The sequence below is a fragment of the Protopterus annectens genome, chromosome 1.part0, assembly GCF_019279795.1.
Source record: "Protopterus annectens isolate FY-2018-M chromosome 1.part0, PAN1.0, whole genome shotgun sequence".
Lineage (NCBI taxonomy): Eukaryota > Metazoa > Chordata > Ceratodontiformes > Protopteridae > Protopterus > Protopterus annectens.
The window spans coordinates 378,384,567-378,407,462 of NC_056725.1; the positions used below are offsets into that span (position 1 = coordinate 378,384,567).

At 41.9% G+C, this 22,896-nt stretch overlaps 1 protein-coding gene across 2 annotated transcripts in view; it reads right to left on the reverse strand.

Annotated features, from left to right (window-relative positions):
* The window catches only part of EPCAM (epithelial cell adhesion molecule), a 46,764-nt gene extending 30,071 nt beyond the window's left edge, over positions 1–16,693 (reverse strand). Inside the window, exon 1 of one of the 2 annotated variants that reach the window (XM_044060204.1) lies at positions 16,138–16,693. In XM_044060204.1, the coding sequence (XP_043916139.1) occupies positions 16,138–16,201 (64 nt within the window). In that variant the 5' untranslated portion in view covers positions 16,202–16,693. The remainder of the gene's footprint in view (positions 1–16,137) is intronic. The other variant, XM_044060196.1, reaches the window with a different exon arrangement.
* Positions 16,694–22,896: the final 6,203 nt, after the last annotated feature.

Sequence of the window (22,896 nt, forward strand, 5' to 3'; positions counted from 1 at the left end):
TTTATACTTAATTTTGCAGCTTACCTACAATGCTGCAGTGGGGTACTGTCAAATGCTTTTGCCAGGTCAAGGTAGGCAGTATTCATTGTTCTACCCTTTTCCACTGTTTTGGCAAAAGCCCACCAGGTTGAATACGCATGACCTATGTCTGAAGGTTATCCAGGTTATACAAGATTATGTAAAGCCATTCAGGTAGGTTTATGTTCTACAGTTGTGTCTGTAGCGGACCCACCCTTGTGCAAACAAGCAGTTGCAGTTCTCCATTCATTTTGCAAAAACTCTTTTGTTTTGAAGGCCACAATGATCCTAGTGGGCCCAAAAAGGTCATGTTTCAAGCTATTAAGCATGCAACCCAAGATATCAGGTCCCATTTATGCAAATTTTCAGCTTAGAGAGCCTGTAGCTCCATATAGGTGGCTCCATGGTTGTGTGCTGCCTTTGAGGTTGCTGAAAAAAATTTGCTGTGGAAAAATCAGACCCCCCCACCCAAAGATTGAGGTTTTTGCCTTGCACTTTTCTTACCTTTGTTATTCAACCTATTAACCACTAGGATTCCACCAGGGTGGTTGGCTTATGCTTACTTCAGATAGTTACTACCAACTCTTATGTAGCTGTATACATGAAGAGAGACCGTGAAGGACTCCATGGGCATTTGGGCTTGAGCATTCACCTTGGAATAAAGTGCCAGGTTTAAGTGGTGTCTCAAGCTTAAGAAACAATAATATTTACAGTACAGGGTGCATGTTGACAGTGCCCTGGACCATTTCACAGTTTATAGAAAGGCAGTCAAGTCACTTCACGAGTATGGTGTGTGTTTGGTAGAATGGACAGTCTGTCTATTTGGAGTTTATTTGGGGGGGGGGGGGTAATAGCAGGGGTCCTATAACTTTTCTTTTCAGCTTTTCCAGGTTTGGGGTCGCCACAGCGGATCACTTGTCCGCTCAGGATTGGCAGTGGAGTTTTATGGTGTTGAGTTGCCAGCCCAGTACCAAACCTTCCACAGAAGGTACACACATGCATGCATACACTCATACCTAGGGCCAATTTAGAGTGTCCAATCCACCTACTGCATGTCTTTGGGATGTGGGAGGAAACCAGAGTACCTGGAGGAAACCCACACGACCACAGGAAGGACATGCAGACTCCGCACAAAAGGCACCCCAGCAGAGGATCGAACCAGAGAACCTCTTGCTGTGAGGCGGCAACACTAACCGCAGCACCACTGTGGCCACCCAGCAGGGGTCCTATAAATTGTAAGGATACTATATTGGACTCACTTATGTGCAGCTTAATGGCATACTGCCCAACCAATCCTGAGTTATGACTGATGTTAGAGACACCTCCCCCTTGTGTCCCTTTTCGTTCTCCAGCAAGTCTAACGTGTGGAAGGTATTGCCCTACACTGCTGGGTGCGCCCCATTGCTGTAAACCATGTCTCCATAACTAAACGGATCTACATTCTCCGGGGTGAGGAGAGCTTGCAGGGAGTGGAGTTTAGATGGAGAGCCATGCTTGTGTCTAATGGTCATACAGTGAAACGTCTTTAGCTTAGAAGGGTATTGGTGCCTCATCTACAGCAATGCTGAGAAGGCCAGCCAAAATTTGTTTTTATTACCAGCTCCTTTTCAACTGGAAGTATATTTCCCCAGAGTGTCTGTAGTAGCTTCTGTTTTGGCAGGTCAATTCACATCCAGTTTCAAGCAATTTCCATCAAGGAGCTACTTCACGGAGCCTTGCAGAGAGCTATTAGGGGTTATATCACATGCAGGTGAATTATAAAGCCAAAGTCTTGCATCTGCATCATAAAATGTGGGTCCAACACTAAGCACAGTACTGATACTTTTTCCTGCATGAACTCTGCAGATGTACAAAGAGGAAATCAAAATCTACACCATAGAGTACTGAATACCAAAACTGGCAAGAGGCAAGTAAATGGAAATTGTGGGAAAATGTGCAGAATGGTTAGAAAGAATTGGGTTGGGAGTGGAGAGTTAGATTCTGTAAAGTTTACAGGAGAACCATTAAAAAGGAAGCTTGTGTAGTAGCCCCCCCCCCGTACTGTACATTTACAGTAATTGTTACCTATTTAGCTGTGATTTGACAGTAGTTTGTCACAGTGGCACAGCAAGAGTTTTCTTGCTTCAGTTCTTGGCTGCGGTGCCTTGGAGTCTACATATCCTCCCAGTGTTCACATGGGTTTCCTCATACATTTCAAAGACGTGAAGTAGGTGGTTTGCACACTAATTCATAGATGCAGGAGGTGTGGAAGAACTACTGCAGCAGGACTAGCCACCAGATGGTATAAACCAGTGCTACGACTGTCCCTGGTGAAGTGACACCCTGACACCTTCTGCAAAAAAAATGGGGAAAGATTATGAACGATGACTTGTATCCAGTACCAAGGTATGGCAGGGTACCACCAAATAACTTGGACAACTGAAACAATGAGAAATATCACTGGAGTGTTTTTGGCTTTGTGGAAAATGAGGTTGGATGTGGACAAGGTGTTAATAGGTACAGATCCAGTGAAAACTGGATCTTATCCTTTTGTCAAAACTGGAAAAAAGCTTTCAGTAGGTTAGTCATTCAGTGCTCGTGGTACAGTGTGCAAAATGTATGCAAGCAGCTGGGAGTAAGGCAGTAACAGGCTTTAAAAAGGACATGCAGATCGCTACAGTGGTGGGAATAAAGACTTCCTTTGGTATTACAGTCAGAATCTCATAGGTTCTGAGACAAGTACTAGTTTAACTGCCCTTAAGGGTCATTTTAATCCTAGCCAATTATCCCATGTGAGAATGACAAGTACTAGTTTAACTGCCCTTAAGGGTCATTTTAAGCCTAGCCAATTATCCCATGTGAGAATCAAACCCTGCAACTTGCGTTTGTAAGGTAAACAACCTTGGCTATTATGCCAATCTCATCTACTGCCATCAATTTAAACTGGATTGTCAATAGTCTTAGTCTTACCACTTTAGGAGCTACATACTGATCAGGCTACATACTGATCAAGTAGACAACTGCCATCAAAAAGCACAGTAAATCCATGTGGCCACTGTTCCACATTGCAGACAAGAATCACTGGCTCAGCAAGACTGCTTTCAAATGCAGTCTTACAACAGACTTGTTCCAAAATCCTTCAAACATTTCCAAAATATCAATATTTTTTTATAAGATATTCAGGAATGTGCAGTATCAAAGCCACTGGAGATTCACCCTCCTGCACAATTCCTCCAGCAATACTTTTCCATGAGCTCTGCTCAATGCAATTCACCTGTACCTGGCTTCAAGCCCAGGATTTTTGGATAGATTTTCCCCCAATACATTCATACTGCAAGTGCATACAATCAAGATGTCTGTTCTAGCTTCAATTGCAGCAAATCCTAAGGATTTCTAATGAAAGATGTCCTGTATACTGGCTCTTAGTACCACTTCTGTACTACCCTCAAGCCCAGCATTTTGGGACAGTACACAAAAGCATAGTCGATAGCTTTACTTACTACTTGTTTTAGGAGATGCAATGCAACTGCTCTACACGTGTTCCACCACAACAGCTCCATATAGGATCATAGAATTACAGGGCAGGGTCTGAGATTGTGCCAGATTACTCAGTATTGTACATTTTGCTCAGGGGTGAAGTATGCGATTTGAGCCTGCACAGCACCAGTCCACTGCAGGATGCGCACACATGCAGGAAAGAAACATACCCAAGTTCAAAAATTACAGACTATTACTCAACAGCAGTTTTTGCATTACATTTTTCATAGACACGTCTGGCAGTACAACTGTAATCCTCTGATCTACCAGAAAACTGGGGAGAGCAAAGATCAGAGACAGCAATATGAACTTTTTACTGTAAATAGTACAGAAAATACTGTTTAGTTGCTGTAACCGCAGCCTTGCAAGTACACATTTCAGTGGGTTTAAATGACGATCCACTGTAGCCAACCTTACGTGAATTATTAGCTTAAAAACCACATTAGGGCCCAGAAATTAAACACTTAGTTCTTCATTTTAACCTTACCATAGATGATGGTCCCTACTGTTTTATTTTGGCTGGTTCAAATCACAATTCACTAAAAGACAAACTTATCTGCCAGTGTGACAACCTCGTACCACTCAACATTTTGGCACTTGATATATCTGGACCAACGTCCAAAAATAGGGACAATTTTTAAGTGTTCTACAGGATTTGTGTTGGCATACATTTTCTGAAGGATACAAGTCAAACTCAAATGTTTGTCATTTAGTGACATCAGCCCAGTGATTTGCCAGAAAAAAAAACTTAAAAAAGTGGACATTCTGAAAATCTGGACCATTGAGATACAGAAGACTAGACATGGCATTCCTGTTGCTTTGTGTTTGTAGCATTAGTTTACTAGTTCAATAAGTGTGCACAAGTCACCAACTTACCTTTGGTTAAGTTTTTGTCCATAAAACTTAAGATACCACAGAACCCTTGATCTTTCTGGTGGCAACTACTATCCTCAAACTGAGACTCAGAACAGTTAAAGCTGCATACAAGCAGATTTCAACAAGTCTTTTACTGGCTACAAAGCAATTTATACAAAGCAATTTACTCAAACCAGAAGTGGTTAACACACATACACGGATGACATGTTAAATACAAACCAGTCTCCATGAAAATCTGGTTTTAGAGTGATCATGAAGGCACTACAGAAAACAGGGAAATATTTATTCTGAAGTATCACCATAAACACAACATGAAAATACATGAGACCACACCACCTTTACTTCTACCAACAGGCAGGCAGGAGCACAAGAGACTAATTTTTACTGAACCACTTATGACATACATTTGTATATTTTAAACAAACCACAGACATGACATGGTGCATCAATTTTCTAAACAGACATAAATGAATTCCTGCTTTCCCTTGAACCTCATTTCTCCTCCAAATATTCTGGATTTACTGTTCAATTCCTATTTTTCTATGCAATTTGGTCATAGCCTTTTCTGAACACCCTTTCAGTTTTTATTCCATTGTACTCACTGGTGTGAATGGGAGGAGAAATGGGGGTAGGGAGTGTTTTGGAGGTGAGACAGTATCAGAGTGACATTTATGAAGCTAGAAATTGATGGTGTAATGATGAATGTTGTTGGTGCATACACTCGGCAAGTTGGGTGTGCGATGGATGAGGAAGATTTTGGAGCGAGTTGGATGAAGTGGTAGTGAGGGCATCCAAGGGTGAGGGCATCCAAGTGTGAGAGACTGGTTGGAGTGGATTTCAATGGGCATGTTGGTGAAGGGAACAAAGGGGATGAGGAAATAATGGGCAGGTATGGTATTAAGGAGAGGAATGCAGAAGATAGTGGATTTTGCGAAAAAGATGAACATGGCTGTGGTGAATATGTATTTTAAGAAGAGGGAGAAGCATACTGTAAAGTGGTGACAGGAGAAAGTGTAGTTAGGCAGCATAGAATGGTGGTCTGTGACATGTGGACAGAGGAAGGAGGACAAGGGGAACTGGTGGAATGAGGAAGTACAGGAGTGTATACAAAGGAAGAGGCTGGCAAAGAAGTGGGATTGTCAGAGAGATAAAGTAGACAGGCGTACAAGGAGATGAGATGGCAAAGGCCAAGGATTGTCAGAGAGATAAAGTAGACAGGCGTACAAGGAGATGAGATGGCAAAGGCCAAGGATTGTCAGAGAGATAAAGTAGACAGGCGTACAAGGAGATGAGATGGCAAAGGCCATGGATAAGGCATATGGAGAGTTGTATGAAAGGTTGGACACTAGAGGGAGAAAAGGACCTGTACCAATCGGTGAGGGACCAAGCAGGGAAAGATGTGCAGCAGGTAAGGGTGATAAAGGATAGTGAGGGAAACGTACTCACAAGCGAAGAGATAGAGTGTGTTGAGTGTGTTGAGCAGATGGAAAGATTACTTTGAGGGGCTGTTGAGCAGATGGAAAGATTACTTTGAGGGGCTGTTGGAGAATGAGAAAGGATGGATGGTGTGGGGATCGTGAAACAGATTAGCAAGGAGGAAGTACGGACCACTATGAAGAGGAGTATGAAGAATGGAAAGGCTGTGGTCCAGATGACATACCAGTGGAAGCATGAAGGTGCTTAGGAGAAATGGCAGTGGGAGCTCTTAACCAGATTGTTTACACAAATCTATCTTGGAAAGTCAGAGGATGCCCGAGGAGTGGAGAAAGTGTTTTGGTACCTATTTTTTTAAGAAGAAGGGTGATGTGCAGTGTTGTAATAACTACAGAAGGATAAAACTGGTCACAGCTTGAAGTTATGGGAAAGAGTAGTGGAAGCTAGGTGATTAGCGATCAGCAGTATGGTTCATGCAGAGAAAGAGCACTACAGATGCGATGTTTGCTCCGAGTGATTGAGATATATAGGGAAGGTCAGAAGGAGTTGAATTGTGTCTGTGGACTTGGAGAAAGCATACGATAGGGTGCCTAGAGAGGAGTTGTAGTATTGTACGAGGAAGTCGAGTGGTGGTAGTGTGACAGTGGAAGTCTGCAGTGGGAGTGACAGATCCGTTTAAGGTGGAATCACAAAGATCAGCTCTGAGCCCTTTCTTATTTGCAATGGTGATAAGACCGGTCGACAGACTAGATCAGACAGGAGGCCCCATGGACTATGTTTGCAGACGACATTGTGATCTGTAGTGAGTAGGGACATGGTTGAGGAGATCCTGGAGAGGAATGAAGGTCAGCAGGACTAAGACAGAATGTGTGTGAATGAGAGGGTGGAGAGAGGAATGGTGAGGATGCAGGGAGTAGAGTTGGTGAAGGTGGAAGAGTTTAAGTACTTGGGATCAACAGTTCAGAGTAATGGTGAGTGTGGAAGAGGTGAAGGAGAGTACAGGCAGGGTGGAATGAGTGTCAGGAGTGATTTGTGACAGACTGGTACCTACAAGAGGTTAGTGAGACCAGCTATGTTGTATGGGTTGGAGACAGTGGCACTGACAAAAAGGCAGGAGTCATAGCTGGAAGTGACACAGTTAAAGATGTTAAGATTTGCACTGGGTGTAAGATGGACAGGATTAGGAAACTGTATATTAGAGGGTCAGCTCAGGTTGGACGGTTTGGAGACAGAGGAGAGATTGCATTGGTTTGGCCATGTGCTGAGGAGGGATGATGGGTATATTGGGAAAAGGATGGAGCTACCAGGTAAGAGGAAAAGGAAGGCTTATGGATGTGGTGAGAGGACATGCAGGCGGTTGGTGTGAGAGCAATATGTAGAAGACAGGAAGAAATGGAAACAGATGATCTGCTGTGGTGATCCCCAACGAGAACAGCCGAAAGAGAAGATATTCACTGCTAATAATGTACAGTCTTGTTCATTCAGTTGAAACATCAGCATAAATATATAGGCATCAGTACTACACAGCCAAGACCCTGGTTGCTACAAGAAGCACAAAAGGGAAGAAAAAGAAAGCTTCCACGCACAGTGTACAAAGGCTGCATTGCTCCTAAAAAAGCCAACAGGTGGTAGAACTTTTGGGTGCTAGGAGGAAAACCATGTTCTATGGCTCCAAAGAGACTACAGAGCAAATAGGTGCGAGAAGCTGCTTAAGATTAGTCCAACCATTTCTGCAAGAACCTGTTAACCTTGAAACTAATCAAAAAACTGAACTCTGCTTATGTATTATTGTTTCAAGTTGGATTTTTTATTACAACTACTGACCACTTAAGCTCATACTAACCACCATGTAATGATCACGGTTTTTAAAGATACTGTGCTTTATCAGCTGTACTTAATGGTGAACTATTGCTCACTGTATGCTTAAACTGGGATGTAATTCCTTATAGTTCGCAGACAGTTGCTATACTGTAGCAATTATAGATTCTGTAGTCAAGACAGTCCTGTGTTACAGTGACAGCTCAACCAGGCCAAGGTGGATATTTTAAATTATACCATGATCCCCCCAAAACGTGCACGCCGATTGGCCAGCGTGCCGTTGTAAATAGAGTTATACTAATGGAAAAAGATCCGGTCGCCCGGACTTTTTTCCATTAGTATAACTCGTTTTTTTAAAACACTGTCTCGCTATGTTAAATGGGTTTAACATAGCGAGACAGCTTTAAAATAAGCAACGGAGATCTCCGTTGCTTATTTTAACTGTCTCGCTATGTTAAACTCATTTAACATAGCGAAACACTAAAAAAAAAAGCAACGGAGATCTTGCTTTCTCCATTGCTTTTGCCCACAGCTCTGATGTACTGCGCAGGCGCGCAGTACATCAGAACTGCCGCGGATGCCAGACATCTGCGGAAGGGCAGCAAACAGGCATTATACTATGCCATTATTTAAGAAAAGTAATGGCTTCTTTTCTTAAATAATGTCATGGTATAATAGCAATAACCCACGTGTGGGTAATGCTAAATTTACCCACGGTTGGTGTGGTTTGGTCCCGAGGGCGAAGCCAGAGGGACCAAACAAAGCCAACCGTGGGTAAATTTAGCATTACCCACACCCAGAAGTGGGTTATTGCTATATTAATCATGGTTGAGCACTGTATACATGGCTAGGTGCCAACATCTTAGTCAACTTACTGCTTAGGCTTTTTATTCAACTTTAGTGTTAAGCTGCATTACCCATTTTCCTTTCACACCCTCCTTATATTTCATGAACTATAAAGACAGTACAGTCCTATCTCCTCTAGCACTCCCCTTGTCAGCTTTTCCTAAACTTTTTTTTATTTCCATTTACAGTTCTCAGCTAACACTGAGGCATCCCTATAGCAGTTCTCTACCAGCAAGTTAGATGTGCAAAAGTGTGGTCAGTTTATAGTAAAGACATTACAGTTTATGTTAATGGTTTAAACCTTCTAGGACTGTAATTTCATTAGAATGTATTCAAGGAGTACACTGCTAACACCCACCCCAGCTCTCTCTAAACCCAGAATTTCCTAGTTTGGAATTGCAGTCTCCTTCCCCATTGGGGTTCTCATCCAAGAATTCCTACTCTACAGAATTGTCAGCTGCATAGATCTTTCCACAGTACCTGGTAGTCCAAGTGACACTGTTCCTTCTGTGCAGCCACACCCACTCTGTTCTGCCCTTGCTAAGCTCAGGCTTCACAAGCTCCCCTGCCCCCATTCCCTCCCACCCTGAAAAAAATCACTCAAATTTTACACCTAACCACACCCACTTATCTACCAAGTCACCGGGTCTACTTTTACACAAAGGCGTAAAACCGCAAATACATGGATCAAACCATATGCATCGAAAAGTGCACGTTTACTTCAATGTAGTGCGATCTCAAGCGTAGGTATATTTAAGTAGCAGGGGGTGTGGGGAGTGCAGGGGGCTTGTCCCCCTGCCTACATCTGTGTGTATATTTTTTTCTTTACTTACTTTCAAACGTTTAGAATTCAATGCATGTGTCAATCTTAATGCATTCGAACTTTTGAACATTTGAGTCAAGTAGACCCCAAATCGCCACCTATACAATTTCCAATATCTCCTTTCCACATTAACCTTAACATTCATCCATTACCACACATTAACCCATTAACCTATAACCAAGGCTTAATCATTTAGCATTACAAAATGCTATCAATACAGTGGGTATTTCTAGCTCTGCCTACTGCTCACTTAAAATACTATTTATAAAGTTTCCCCCTCACACTTTTCATAAAGTACATCTACCTCTTTCCCACACCTGACTACTCCATCACACCTCAGACTACAGCATATTAAACCAACCCCCCCCAAAAATACCCACTTTTATGTAAACATACAGCCATTCTTCCACACACTAGTAACCATAGCTACCAAACATAAGTGGAAACATTCTCCCAAACCCATGCCCCCAGAATACCTCACCACCCCCTCAAATACAAGATATAACCAATCATGAAAGGCTCCAAAATAATCTAAACTTATGAAGCATAGTCAAAGTTAAAAAGAATTGCATGCCACCCTATCCCATTATAAGATACAAAGCACATGTTACAGAGAATGAAGTTACACCACCTGGTTACATTAGAGCAGACAGGAAAGTAGAAGTGGTGGGGTAGCCATTTTCTTTAAGAGCAGTTTCACACTTACCACAAAGCCTAAACATAGATAACCTTGAAAATGGAATCCTACCTACTAAACTTAACCAAAACAAATTCATATCCTTTACACCCACTTGTGTCCACTCAGAAATAGCAGCTTCACTATAGAGCACATCATCCAGTCTATATCAAAATTCCATAGCCCAAGAAATCATTATGGGTGACCAATATAGACTGGACAACTTGTAATGCACATAACCCTACTAATCACATCAAATCTCTATGGCTTCATGAAGCTCAATTCAAGCTCCTACACAGGCATAAAACTCAATCTATACTGGATTGGACATAAAGCAAACCTCAGAATTAACAGATTATTGGCTGCTTACCAACAGCCTTAGTGACCATATGCCAACCTATCTTTTGAGGGGGAAAAAAAAAAAAAAGAATTGGCTCACCACACTTCCACCAAATCTACAGGGTGGAAATTGAAATCCCAAGACCTAATCAGTACCCTAAAAAATTTAAAACTAGTCTAAAAAACTGCCCCTTGATGCTGCAGTAGACTCAACAGTACCCTCCTTGCAATTAAATTGTCCCCCCCGGATAGTTTGTATTAAGGCCACATACCATGGCTAACACCAGAATGCACCTTAAAGAGAGAGGGGGACAAAGCTTGGCAAACATGGCTCATCTATAAAACCCAAATCAACCACATCACATTTCAGCAAATTAGAAACAAGGCAACACACCAAATCACCCTAGATAAAAAAGGTACTATAACCTGCAACAAACACCAGCATAATCCTCTCCACCCAGGACATTCCACTACCACCACGCCCAACTTATCACTCTCCTACCACCACTGCAGAAAAATTCACTGAAAGCGTACTCTTACTTCCAGAGAGCCATCACTAGCCTCCAAACCTCTCAATATTAGCCTGTTCCCACAGCTACCATTAAGAAACTACTCAAAAAACTCCCTCTTCAATAGCAGCCACATTACCAGCAGAATATTTAAAAATCACAGCTGAAGCCATATATTAGGAGTGTCAATCCTTAACAGGTCCACAGCTGAACATGGACCAGCAATATGGAAAAAAAATCACATACATTATCCCCTTACACAAGGTAGTTGACCACTACAGACGGATCGCTATTCTCTTTCCATCAAACTCCTCGAAAGATTTATCCACTCCCAAATAATCATCTTACATTCAACATGCTAGCCCCATCATGGTACCACAACTGCACTCAGGTTTCAACCAACTCAGACAATAATGGTAAAATAGTCTCAGCTGTCTTTCTAGACATGTCAAAGGCCTCCGATATGCCCCCCCCCCCACATACACACTATTAAATACACTCTCCAAACTGAACCTCAGTTTCTCTGCACTTAATGGTTCCACAGGACCACCAACAATCTGTAAAACTGCTTACTACCCCCCCCCCCCCTCATCCTGTCACACTAGGAGTACCTCAAGGCTCAATTCTTGGGACTGCTGCTTTTTTACAAATAAGCTACACAGTGCTACCCCACTGGCTTCAAACTATCCAATATGCAGACAACACTTGCACCTTCTACATTACATCAAGGAATAATACTGAAATCAATGCATATTCACAAACAAAACTACTAGGAGTAATAGATTTAAGTTGACCTGCATACAGCACAAGTAATTAAACTTTTTTTTTATGAAAAGGTGGTGGTGCTGCGGTAGCGTTGTCGCCTCAGTTAGACATTGCCCGTTCGATTCTCAGTTAGAGCGTCTTGCGTGGCGACATGCGTGAATGGGCATTCCTTTGTTGAGGGTTGTGCGTTAGGCCCAGCAAGCCAGCACGTAAAACTCTACTGCCAATCATTAGCGGACCGGAGTTCCGCTGTGGCGACCCCTACGAGTTCCGCTGTGGCGACCCCTACCCGGGAAAAGCCGAAAGACAAACTCTTTACAGAAATAAAGCAACTCAACACCTCTAAGGGTGCCATTGCTAGAACCCATCTTCAACACTTCTGTATGCTTCCAATTCTCACCAACCTTAAAACTTGAAATATGCTACAATAAAAAAAGTTAAAATTTACAATTAAGAGGACTTCTGAATACCAGCCAAGTGTTATGAAGTCATGCACGACTGCCACTTGCTCTGTAAACATTTTTTTTTTTTTTTTTTTTAAACAGTAGTAGCAGCAATCTTTCACGTTTTGCATTTTTGATCTCAGAATACCAGCAAAGAGTAACGGTTTGCCGAACTGCTGTAAAGTGACACAAGCAGATTAATTTTAAATTTTAAGTCCAAAACGTACGGTTACAATTGGGGCTGTACACTACAGCAACCTGCAATAATTGCACATACTAATTCTGAGTACCTTACCACGGAGCAAGGGGAATAAGTGAATAGACTGCTTAAATTTCGTATGAATTCATTAAACTGTACACTTCACTATACTGCTTGCAGTTACGCTATCCAGAACAAATAAAGGAAAAAAGGCACAATTAAATAAGCTTTTTGACACGTTCATAAAAAGTAGAGTCTTGTCTAACCACTCCCACCACAAACGCACACAAAAATGTAAAGACCCTATAATTTCCCAGTGATCGGGGACTACGAGTTTGACAGGAGCTGTACATCATTAATTGTGTTCAGTGGAAATGAAAAACAGGGGTGTATAAAGTAAACTGAAAACAAGAGTACGGATGATGTGGATGTGCTAAGTGGGTGGTGACAACAGGGAGGTATTGGGACAAGTCTCCCAAGTCAAAATTTTAGACTTCGGGATTGTCCCTTTAAGGATATTAAGGGATAGTAAATCTCTCTCAAGATATGCCAATACAAAACCCTTTATTGTAGAAAACATATTTGGATTAATTCCAAATCTTGGGCCATTGCCCCCCCCCCCCACTCACTTGCTATTCTTGTCTAAAAACTTACAAAGACGTGTGCCGTTCTCTAAACCACTTTCATGGCAAAACACGTACTACACAGTGATGTATTATTACTAGTAGGCCACTGTGGTGCAGCAGTTAGCATTGTCACCTCACAGCAAGCTAAACCGCCAAAATAAATCTAAAACTAAATTATGGACACAAGTCACAGTACCACCACTGCTCTGAGCTCATGGTCAGTGAGCTACAGAAACAGGTACCCTAAGCATTAATAACTTGCTAAGTGACCTGCATAGACATTTCATCACTGATTAAGCTATTGAGAAAACTGCTAATCTCAAAAACATTTTACATATTTTCAGGGACAAGATCATAGAAACTACAAAAACAAAGCCATCTCAGAGTAGTCATACCACCCTCAAGATATATCCCCCAAACACTTCGAGGGGGGAAGATCATAGAAACTACAAAAACAAAGCCATCTCAGAGTAGTCATACCACCCTCAAGATATATCCCCCAAACACTTCGAGGGGGGAAACATTAAGGCCAGGGATAAACTTACTGGTACTCATCCAAATTGTCATGGATAATATTGAATGAGACAAGTGTCACTCAAAGATAAACCACCATGGACTTTCTCCTCCAGTGTGTTTTATGTACTGGTGGATGTTCAAAAATAGATTTACGTGTTTGGGGGGGTACCCTTGAGGACATGTAATGCCAAGCACAGGTGTACACGTCTATAATAGGCAGACTATAGTGATAAAACTTGTAGTGCATTTTGGTAGATTAAATTCAATTCACGAGCCTTCAAGATTTTTTTTTTTAACTACCCATGTGCAGCTAAGTCTACACAAGGGGGCGAGAACTGTTGACACAAGTGCAGGGATCCAAACTGTTGGGAGCAGGGTACCCATCTACAAGTGCTGGGGCTTGTTTTTGTAGTTTCTATGACCTTGTCCCCGAAAATAATATATGCAAAATGTTTAGAGATTAGCAGTTCAATAGTTTAATCAGTGGTGAAGTGTCTATGCAAGTCACCAAGTTACGAATGCTTAGGGTACATGCAGAAAAGGATTTATGAAGGAAAGCAGTCTTTTAAAAAGGCAATTCACATCATTAAATATTTCTCATGTCAAAGTTAATTTCAAAATTTACTTGATACACAAAAATATTGCCTTAATACACAAAAAAAGCACCATTTTCAATTGCTGCCAATCAGCCATTATCTTTAGGGGCGTGTTCCATCATGTATTTGGTATTACTTCACTAACACTACCAGTGCCGAAAGTTTCCAGGAAATGCTTAAGAAAACTCTACTCGTTTAAGTGTGCCTAGCTACAACCTTAAGGCAAACCAACATTATGCTATTAGCCAAATGGTTTAACTACTGTATAAACCAGATTCAGATTTTTGCCTGTCTGGCTCAAAATTTGAGGTTTTCTGGAAATTGACATTGAGAACTGAATTCAGAAGACATTCCACTTACATGGGTTGTGTGGCACTGAAGAAAAATTGTGCACATTATGACATTTGTTAATTGGTATGTCCGATTTGAGCCAAGGCCCATTTTGATACAAATCCTTAAAGATTTGTGAACGTATGGTTTTAGAACAGCCAAATAGAGAAAGTTCTCCATCTTAGAACCAGGTGGTGCAACGCGAGGGTCAGAGACTTCTGGTACCATAGCCGGCCTTGGCCATAGGTCAACTAAGCAGCCACCTAGGGTGCTGCTCTAGCACGGGTGCTTTTCCAGTATTTGTTTTAGTAAAGAAACTGATCCTTAAAAAAATGTATACCAGAAGACCAAGAGCAAGACAAACCATGAGAAAAGGGAAGAAAGTAATTGGACGGTGTAGGTAGCCTAGGATGGGGGCAACAGGGTGGTGTGGAGGCACTATGGAGTGCTCTTGGCTAGGGCACCAGCTGACCCAAGGATGTCCCCTGGCACCAACAGAAAATTGAACAGTAGGAATAATTGGTTGACTGATGGGACAAGTATTTTAGGATCCCCTCCATATCTTTCAACCTCTTAGAACAAAAAGTCCTGACAAAGCCAAAACTGAGTAGGTGGGGCAAAAATCCAAACATTGGAGTACAAACAGCCCACCCAAGGCAAAGCTCTAGACATTCTGCGAAAATCTGTATAGTTGATAAGCAAGGACCCTTCCGTTCCCAAAAAGGACAGCGCGGTATGTCTTCTGAACAGACCCCCGACTCTAGAAAGAATTACCGCGAGGGGGCGGTAAATAAAGAGTTCTACAAGCAGATCACGAATCACCCACAATTATAACCATTACAAAATGAGCGGAGGCCCACTGGTGGCGGGGCGTAGACCTTGTTTACGCCATTTAGTACAATACATCCGGGAACTGACCAGGTAGACAGAGGTGTTCGAAAATTAGCAGGTGGCGCCGCCACGGCGGATAAGAGACTAAATCACAATGAAAGACTATTAGTAAAACCGCAAAGCGTTCTCGTAGCTCTCATTACGTGGTGCGTTCCTCATTTGCGTTTCAAAGCACATTAAAAAGGGGCAACAGTCATGTTTATTCAATACTATACCGTTGATTTATCCTGGTAGTTTAATAAAATCTTTAATATTTTACCCATATATTCCCCAACTATAAAAGCGTTACATATTTTTGGAACGGGGCGAGGCACGGTCCCCGACTTTTGGCATATTTTTACCATAAAATTGAGCCAAATATCCCCATACATTCTGCATCTCGAATGTTTGCAAACGCCCTTATAACACACCTCCCAAACAGTTCCACTCATCACTTCGCCCTCTGTAGCTCAACTTCGCAGCTCAAGAAGACTCGGATCCAAAGAAAAAGTAATATCCAAACCTGGGACGATAGTCACATTTCAAAATTAAGAGTGCATCAGCTTCTCCACATCCACAATGTCAGGTTAACACCTGGCGTCGATCTTCCCATAAAATATTTTTAGACAGACCATAAAAGGCACATAGAAATTTCTGAGAAACCCGAAACAGCACACATCGATATCACCAAACATATCTAAGGTGCTCCTTTTATGAACCAGGGACAAGCTACTATAATCAAGTTAGAGCGCACTTGAATTTAACGTTCAGTAGAATTGGCACTAAAATATCGACAGCCCTTTGCAAGAGGGCCTTGTCAAGAGCTTCAAAGCTTTTTTATGCTGAGCAGTACCAGACTGCTCGCAGAGCTATCTACTACTTCACAGCAGAGTAACAGGTAGGTCGAACCATTACATTTAAGCCCAAATCAACTCACCTTGTTGAGAAGAGATTACAGCCACAGTCAGGGAGAAAAGTATTAAGCTCAAAACAGTTCTCATAATGGGATTTAATAAGCGTTCTTCTTGTAAATAACTCTTCGGTGCGTTTAATCAGTACAATCTCACGAACAAGTCTATAAGGTGTTGTACACGGAAGGGCGAGGCTGCCGTTCAAACTGCTCGGCTATAAACTTTTTGTCTCTTTTAGATGACTTCTCTGAAGAAACAAGGACCAGAAAAACCGGTTTATGCAACCGATTCACCACTGGAGAAACAAAAGCTCAGGTTACACTAGGTTAGGTATCAAACAAAAGAACCATTCGACGTGACCGTTTTCTTTACACGCTGTAGCTAGCAATCCAAACACAGTTTACAATATATTAAATTAACCAGAAACGTAAAACTCCAATACAACAATCCCGATGTTCATGCAGGTTCAAGTCTTACAATCTGAGAAGCAGTTAATCTCACTTATATATATCCTGGACAATGTAGTATCAGTCAGTAGTGAGAAAAAAAAACGAAACCTGTTCACATGAATCACCTTCACTCGAGAAATACGTCAATGCTTCACCTGCGGCCCTGCCCTTTTTTACGTCTGCCTATAACTTCCATTTTGGGACTTCCTGCGTGTTGGACTGGGCAGTGGTGATATCCAAATCGCAGTATCAGCTTATGGTTACACACCTGCTGAGAAACTGCTGAATTAAAACAGCTAACAATAGTTTCAACCTTCAGTTTGTCAAACGTAGAACGGTCATCATAACACTTAACCTCTTAAACGAACAAATCTGGATAAAGCCAAAAATAATGGGTGGGGGAAGGTGAACAAAATATTAATTTTTAATCATGCTGTGAACTTCCAAGTTAAAGCTGTTAGCAACGGCTGTGTTACACATTTTAAGAGCCATTATTCTCGTACCTCTCAAGTGTCCAGACTTTTGCCTTACATTTTTTTGGTGTGCTCCTCATAAAATTTGTGTTTTTCTAGTAAGTCATTGAGGACTGAAATCAAGAAATAAAAACAGACATTTGAGTTTCAGACTTTACATACTTCGGAAAGTGTATGCCAATGAAAAACCTACTATTCAAACTATTTTTTAGGTTTATAAAAGTAATGGGTACTTAGTATTAACACAACCAGATCATGAAAGCCACTTTATGAAAAAACATCAATGCATTTTCAGTTTAGCTTAAGGCATATAACATATAGGAAACATTTTATTAACTGAATTCAAATAAAATGTACAAGTTTCCCCTGGCTTTGGCTCTTTGCCACCCCCAACCATTATCTTTGCCCACAGCGAAGGTTAGCCTTGTGAGTCCAATAAAAGGATACCGATCTTTTTTTTTTTTTGGTTGTTGTAATAAACATTTATAAAGTAGGTCATAGAGATTATGTTCCTTGTAACATTGCAACTGCCTCTATGTACATGAGTAATTATGGCAATGACCATATAACTGTAACCGTCCAAAGATTTTTGCCCTCACAGAATGTCCATATACTTTTAAGTCCTATTTTGGTCTGTTCCTAAAAACAATGTTTCTCCTTCTAGTTATGTGCGGTGACATTTTTATTATCCAGTAGCAAAGGATGCACAGATAAGTCATCAGGTGCACTCTGTGAACACCTGCCAGGTGAGTAACGTATACCCGATAGCTGTATCCTTACTACAGCTGTTCCACTTTTGCGTACACACACCACGCACACAGAAATTTCCACACACCTTCAAAATAGGGACGGACCCCCCCCCCCTACAGATTTTGCCCGCCAGTCTTAAAAAAAAGGATAGCTGTGTTCCTGTGTAGGGAAACAATCACTCTTCGATATTAACGCAACCTCTAAATAGACACATTTTGACCATATTTCCTGTTAAGTGATACTTGTACAGTGACACTGACACAGCACATATATTAAATTGATATTATTTTCTGTATTTCAGCAAGTTAAGATGTTGCATACCAGTAAAAAATAGGTCTCTGTTAATATATTTGTACTATATTGCTATTATTTTCGCTTCTGGTTGAGATAATACTTAAAACAATATGTTTAAAGTTCCATAGGCAGGATTCACGAAACCTCCGTGTAAGAGTTAGCAAGTCTTACACGGAGGCTGTAGTTAAACGGGGTGATGTCAGCATGCCATGCATATTCATGAGGGCATGCTGAATCACACCCTAGGCTAACACGGTCCGTGTAGGAAAGTAGGGGGTGTGTCCGCACGGCGAGTCCTGCAAAGGGACACACCCCCAGAAGAGTCACAGTCCTGAAAGGAAACTCCCACGAGTGAGTCCGCGGAAATGTCAAGAAACACAACACCACACATGCCCCCACAGACTATAAACCCAACTGTAACATAAAATGTAAAAATTAACAGTTTAATTATTTTTTTTTATAATTTAAAAAAAGTTTGCCCGTAATTGCGCTTGTTTGTGCGGGTGTGCCCTTCGCTCAGCCACAGTTAGCAGTCATTGGAAAAGCATAAAAGATCTAAATATGCAAATTAAGCCAAGTAACAATAGCGTAGTGGTAGAGACGTTGGCCAAAGAGGAGGTAGTCACGGTTCGAGCCCCAACATCATTTTCTATTTTTAGTGAAATAAGCACAAAACAATCCCCTGACATATATATATAACTATAATTTAAGTAAAATGTAATGAAATGGGCCATGTATTTTTGAAGAAATCTGATTAAAAAAAAAAAAATGCATAAGTGCCCATAGCTGAGCAGTGCTCTACCAAGCTGAGTATGACTGCCTGCAGGTGAGCAGTGGTTTAACAGGTGTAATATGAGTGCCTGGAGTTGAGCGGCGCTTTAACATGCTGAAACTGTGTGCCCGTAGCTGAGCAACGTCTCACACAGTGTAATGCGTGCTTATAGCCAAATGACGCATAAACCAGCGTAACCCATTTGCGCGGAGCTGCGCAACGCGCCAACCAGCTTACCAGCGGGCAACGTTGGGCAGGCTGTATCAAAGCCGCCTTTACATAGACACACCTCCTAGCCTGTGTAGACAGTCATAAAATAAAAAAAAAGCAATGCCCAGGCTTGAACCCAGGATACCGTGCACCATAGTCAAAGTACTGAACCACTAAGCCATGACAGTTGGACTGAGAAATGCAGTATTAGCATATATATAGGAATGAATGGAAATAGAAGCATGACAAAGCAGGTTTTTTCAAGCTGATATATTTCCAAAATGGCCAATCACAGATAAGTGCGGGAAAACGGCATATATAAGCCCCATAGGTGGGAATACACAGCATAACTGATTGTGGAACCTATTTGCAGTCAGGATGGCAGGTGTAGGAGAGGGTAGTCGCTTCCAAGCACAGAGGTGGGGTGTTGAGGAGTCCAAATATATGGTTTGGCTCCTAGTCCATGATCATGAGGCTCAACTCATGCAGGGCCAGGTTCTGTGAGGTGCGTACAAGGCAGAGCCGTGGAACTGGTTGGCACATGATCGCACCAGTGCCACAGGCATACCAAGGACTGGTGAACAGGTCCATCACCATCATGCGGACCGGAAGAGACAAAAGCAGGACCAACTGAACCGTTGGATCCAGGAGGCCCGGCAAATGCCCAAAGCCCCACTACTGAGTAAGTATCCATGTAATTACATATGTAAGAAATTATCCTAGCTGATATTATGGAGATGTATGTTCCAATATTACTTCATTTATATTACATCTGCAGGTGTGCGTTCCACGAATCGGCGAGCCTATGGTGATAGGCTGGTGCGGTTGCGCCACCAGGCAGGTTAGTAATTATTTTTCTGTAATTGTTATACAATATAAGTGAGACAGCTTGTAAAAGACTTCAGTGTAGTTACATATTAATAAAGTTCAAATAACACTAGAAGAAAGATTCTGCTAGTACAGTATGATTAGATAAGTGATGCAGCCTGTAATCCAGAAATAAAAATTAAACAAGTCTGAAATAGAGATTTTTCACCTGTATTGTAATATCAGATAACTTGCTGCAGCCTGAAAATTAGTGGTAAGCAAGCTAAAGACAGTAGACATGTGTCAAATACATCCCCTTTTAAAATCTGTCATATGAAACATGTGAGTCTGTTGGAAAGGATTGTTGTAACCAAGTAAGACATGTTAATAATGCCTAGAATTAAGTACCATCTTGAATTGTAAAAATAAAACAAGTGAGAGTGTGAGAAAGAGGTATGAATCCACCAAGAAAGCTGTAATAACTCTTGAATAAAGTATACTGCAGTCAGTACATAATGAAATGAATGAGACAGCCACAATCAAACAGTGAAATGTCTGAAATAAAGTGCTGTAGCTGGAATGTGACTGTCCCACAATTTGGATATGTTGCTGTACCCTTGCAATATGGAGATAGTATGGTTGTATGAAATAATGAACATCCACAGTTGTCTAGAGCCATATAAATCAAATGTAGCAGGATGCTATACCTGAACACAGACAGATATGAACGTGTATGTATAAAAATGCAATGTATATTAATGTAGCAGTAACATTCCCATCACCAACATTCCTAAGGTTACATATAGGAAACTGTACTAAGGCCTGTAGGGTATATATATCTGCAGCTACTAAAAATGTACAGCATATGTATAGGTAGTTGAAGTTGTTAATGAAATATTTCTTCACCCTAACCTATATTCACAAATAATGCCATTCCACAACAAACACGGTATGTGTATTCACAATTAATTCCTATGGACATTTGTCCTGTTGGTTCATACATATTTGCATGTACGTTGATGCATGTGCCCTGTTCACATATCCAAACCTGATGGCCTGTTGCCATCAATCAACCCTGCGTGCTGTTGGATTGTGTACTGTTGTTCAAAATATGCATGTGTTATGCTTGCTGTTCAATGTTTGGAATTCATGGGTGTTTGGTAATGGGAATACTGATGCATGCTGTTACAACTAATTTTGAATGGTTTTGTTTGTTACTAACCCAAAATGTCATAAAATATTGCTAAACATAGGACAACAGGGAAGGCGGGTTTCAGCGGACCCACCTCTCCCACCTCAGCTGGCGAGTGCACCTGGCACTAGTGCCTAGGCCGGAACCTCCTCCGGTGGCCCTGTGCCACCTTCGGGTGGAAGCGCTGCAGGGGATGGGGCTCGTCCCCCCTCTGCAAGCATGGCCGGAAGAGAACGTCCACTCACCCTCCAAAGTGTCCGGTCTGTGGTGCGTAGCGAGATCAGGCATTCTGTGCTTGAACCCCTACGCCAGCTTGAGGCACGGGTGGTGCAACTCACGGGTGTGCCTGCTGCCCGTCCTACACAGCCCCCAGCACAGCCTCGTCCTGGGCAGTGAAGGCGCAGTGGCAACTGCCCATGGGTGGGGATCTCAGTTCCACTGTTGCCATCTGTGGGCTCATGGGCTCGCGATATCCAAACATCCATCCCCGTCAATTGTGTTCCCCCCCCCACATGTGTCATACTCCAGCCCTGTATGCGTCTTGTTTGTCTTGTCTGTTAACCTCCCCTACCTACCTCCCCAAATATACCTACTTCCTGTACCTCACATTCCACTCTCACCTGAAAAAAAAATAAAAAAAGGGCACTCTGTTCCTGCAAAAAAATTATGCCCCATACATAGCTGCCCGTTTTGCAGACATGTCTGCTGGACATGTGAACTGGTAATTACAATTGGCTGTACAACATATTTTGTTGTCCTCACCCCTCTCTCAGGGGTGGAAGGTTTCAAATTTCACACCAAGTTACACACATATGCACAGCTGTTGCTGACAAAGAAATGGGCAGCCATGGGCATTTCCTACATATTTCCTGCAAATCCCGAGCTTGTTTTCCTACTGTCCTACCCTCTTTGTGCCCCCTTTTTAACCACTTTCCTATCTCCCCATTTTCTTTTCTTTCAAAGAAATTAGCATGGGTGTGCGCGAGAGTAAGCACTTTTAAGCAGTTGTAAGCGGGTGTGCACTTGTGTGCACTTAACTAAGCGTGTGTGCATGAAGCTAAGCGACAGTTCGCATGCATGAGCACCGCGCAAACCAGCGCTAACCCGCTTACAACTGCTTAAAAGTGCCTTAGTCACTCTGAATGACAAGGTCTGTAGTCTGCTCAGCAGCAAAATAAAATTCCTCTGTCAGTCTTGAACCCAGGACCTTGGAAACACTAGTCTGCATGACTTACCACTAAGCCATGACTGATATACAAGAACTTTGTGCTGAAATCAATATACCATGAAATAATAGGACTGAATGTAAAGGGAATATAGGAAGGCTATTACACAAAGCTTTTCTTGTATCTTTACTGGCAATTCTTGTGGATTTGTATTACATTAGTGTGAGAAGAGAAACAGCCATGCTAGTAGGTAGCTAGTAGGTAATAATGTGACAGTAGCACCTTGCAAACCACACACACTATCAGAGCAGGATAAACACCACCATATTTGAATAGGTAAGAGGCCAGACCTTGCAATTGTGACTGATTTACAGGGATGTTCCTGATTTGAAAACAAATGTTAACTGTGCCCCATTGACTCCCTATGAAATGTACTAACAGTAGGCAGAAAGGTGTGGAATCCCATGTAATGATAACTGTCAAGTTACTTAAAGTATGCACTACTTGCATGTCAGAAATGGTGTAGTAATACATATGCTCAAAATACCCCACAGTCACAACTGCAGAATATCTGAAATATATCACGGGTGTATCCCACTGATATGTACCATTCCCTGAGGCTGATAAAAGATACACCTGAGAGTATCTGAGGCCTGCAAGTGTCACAAACTC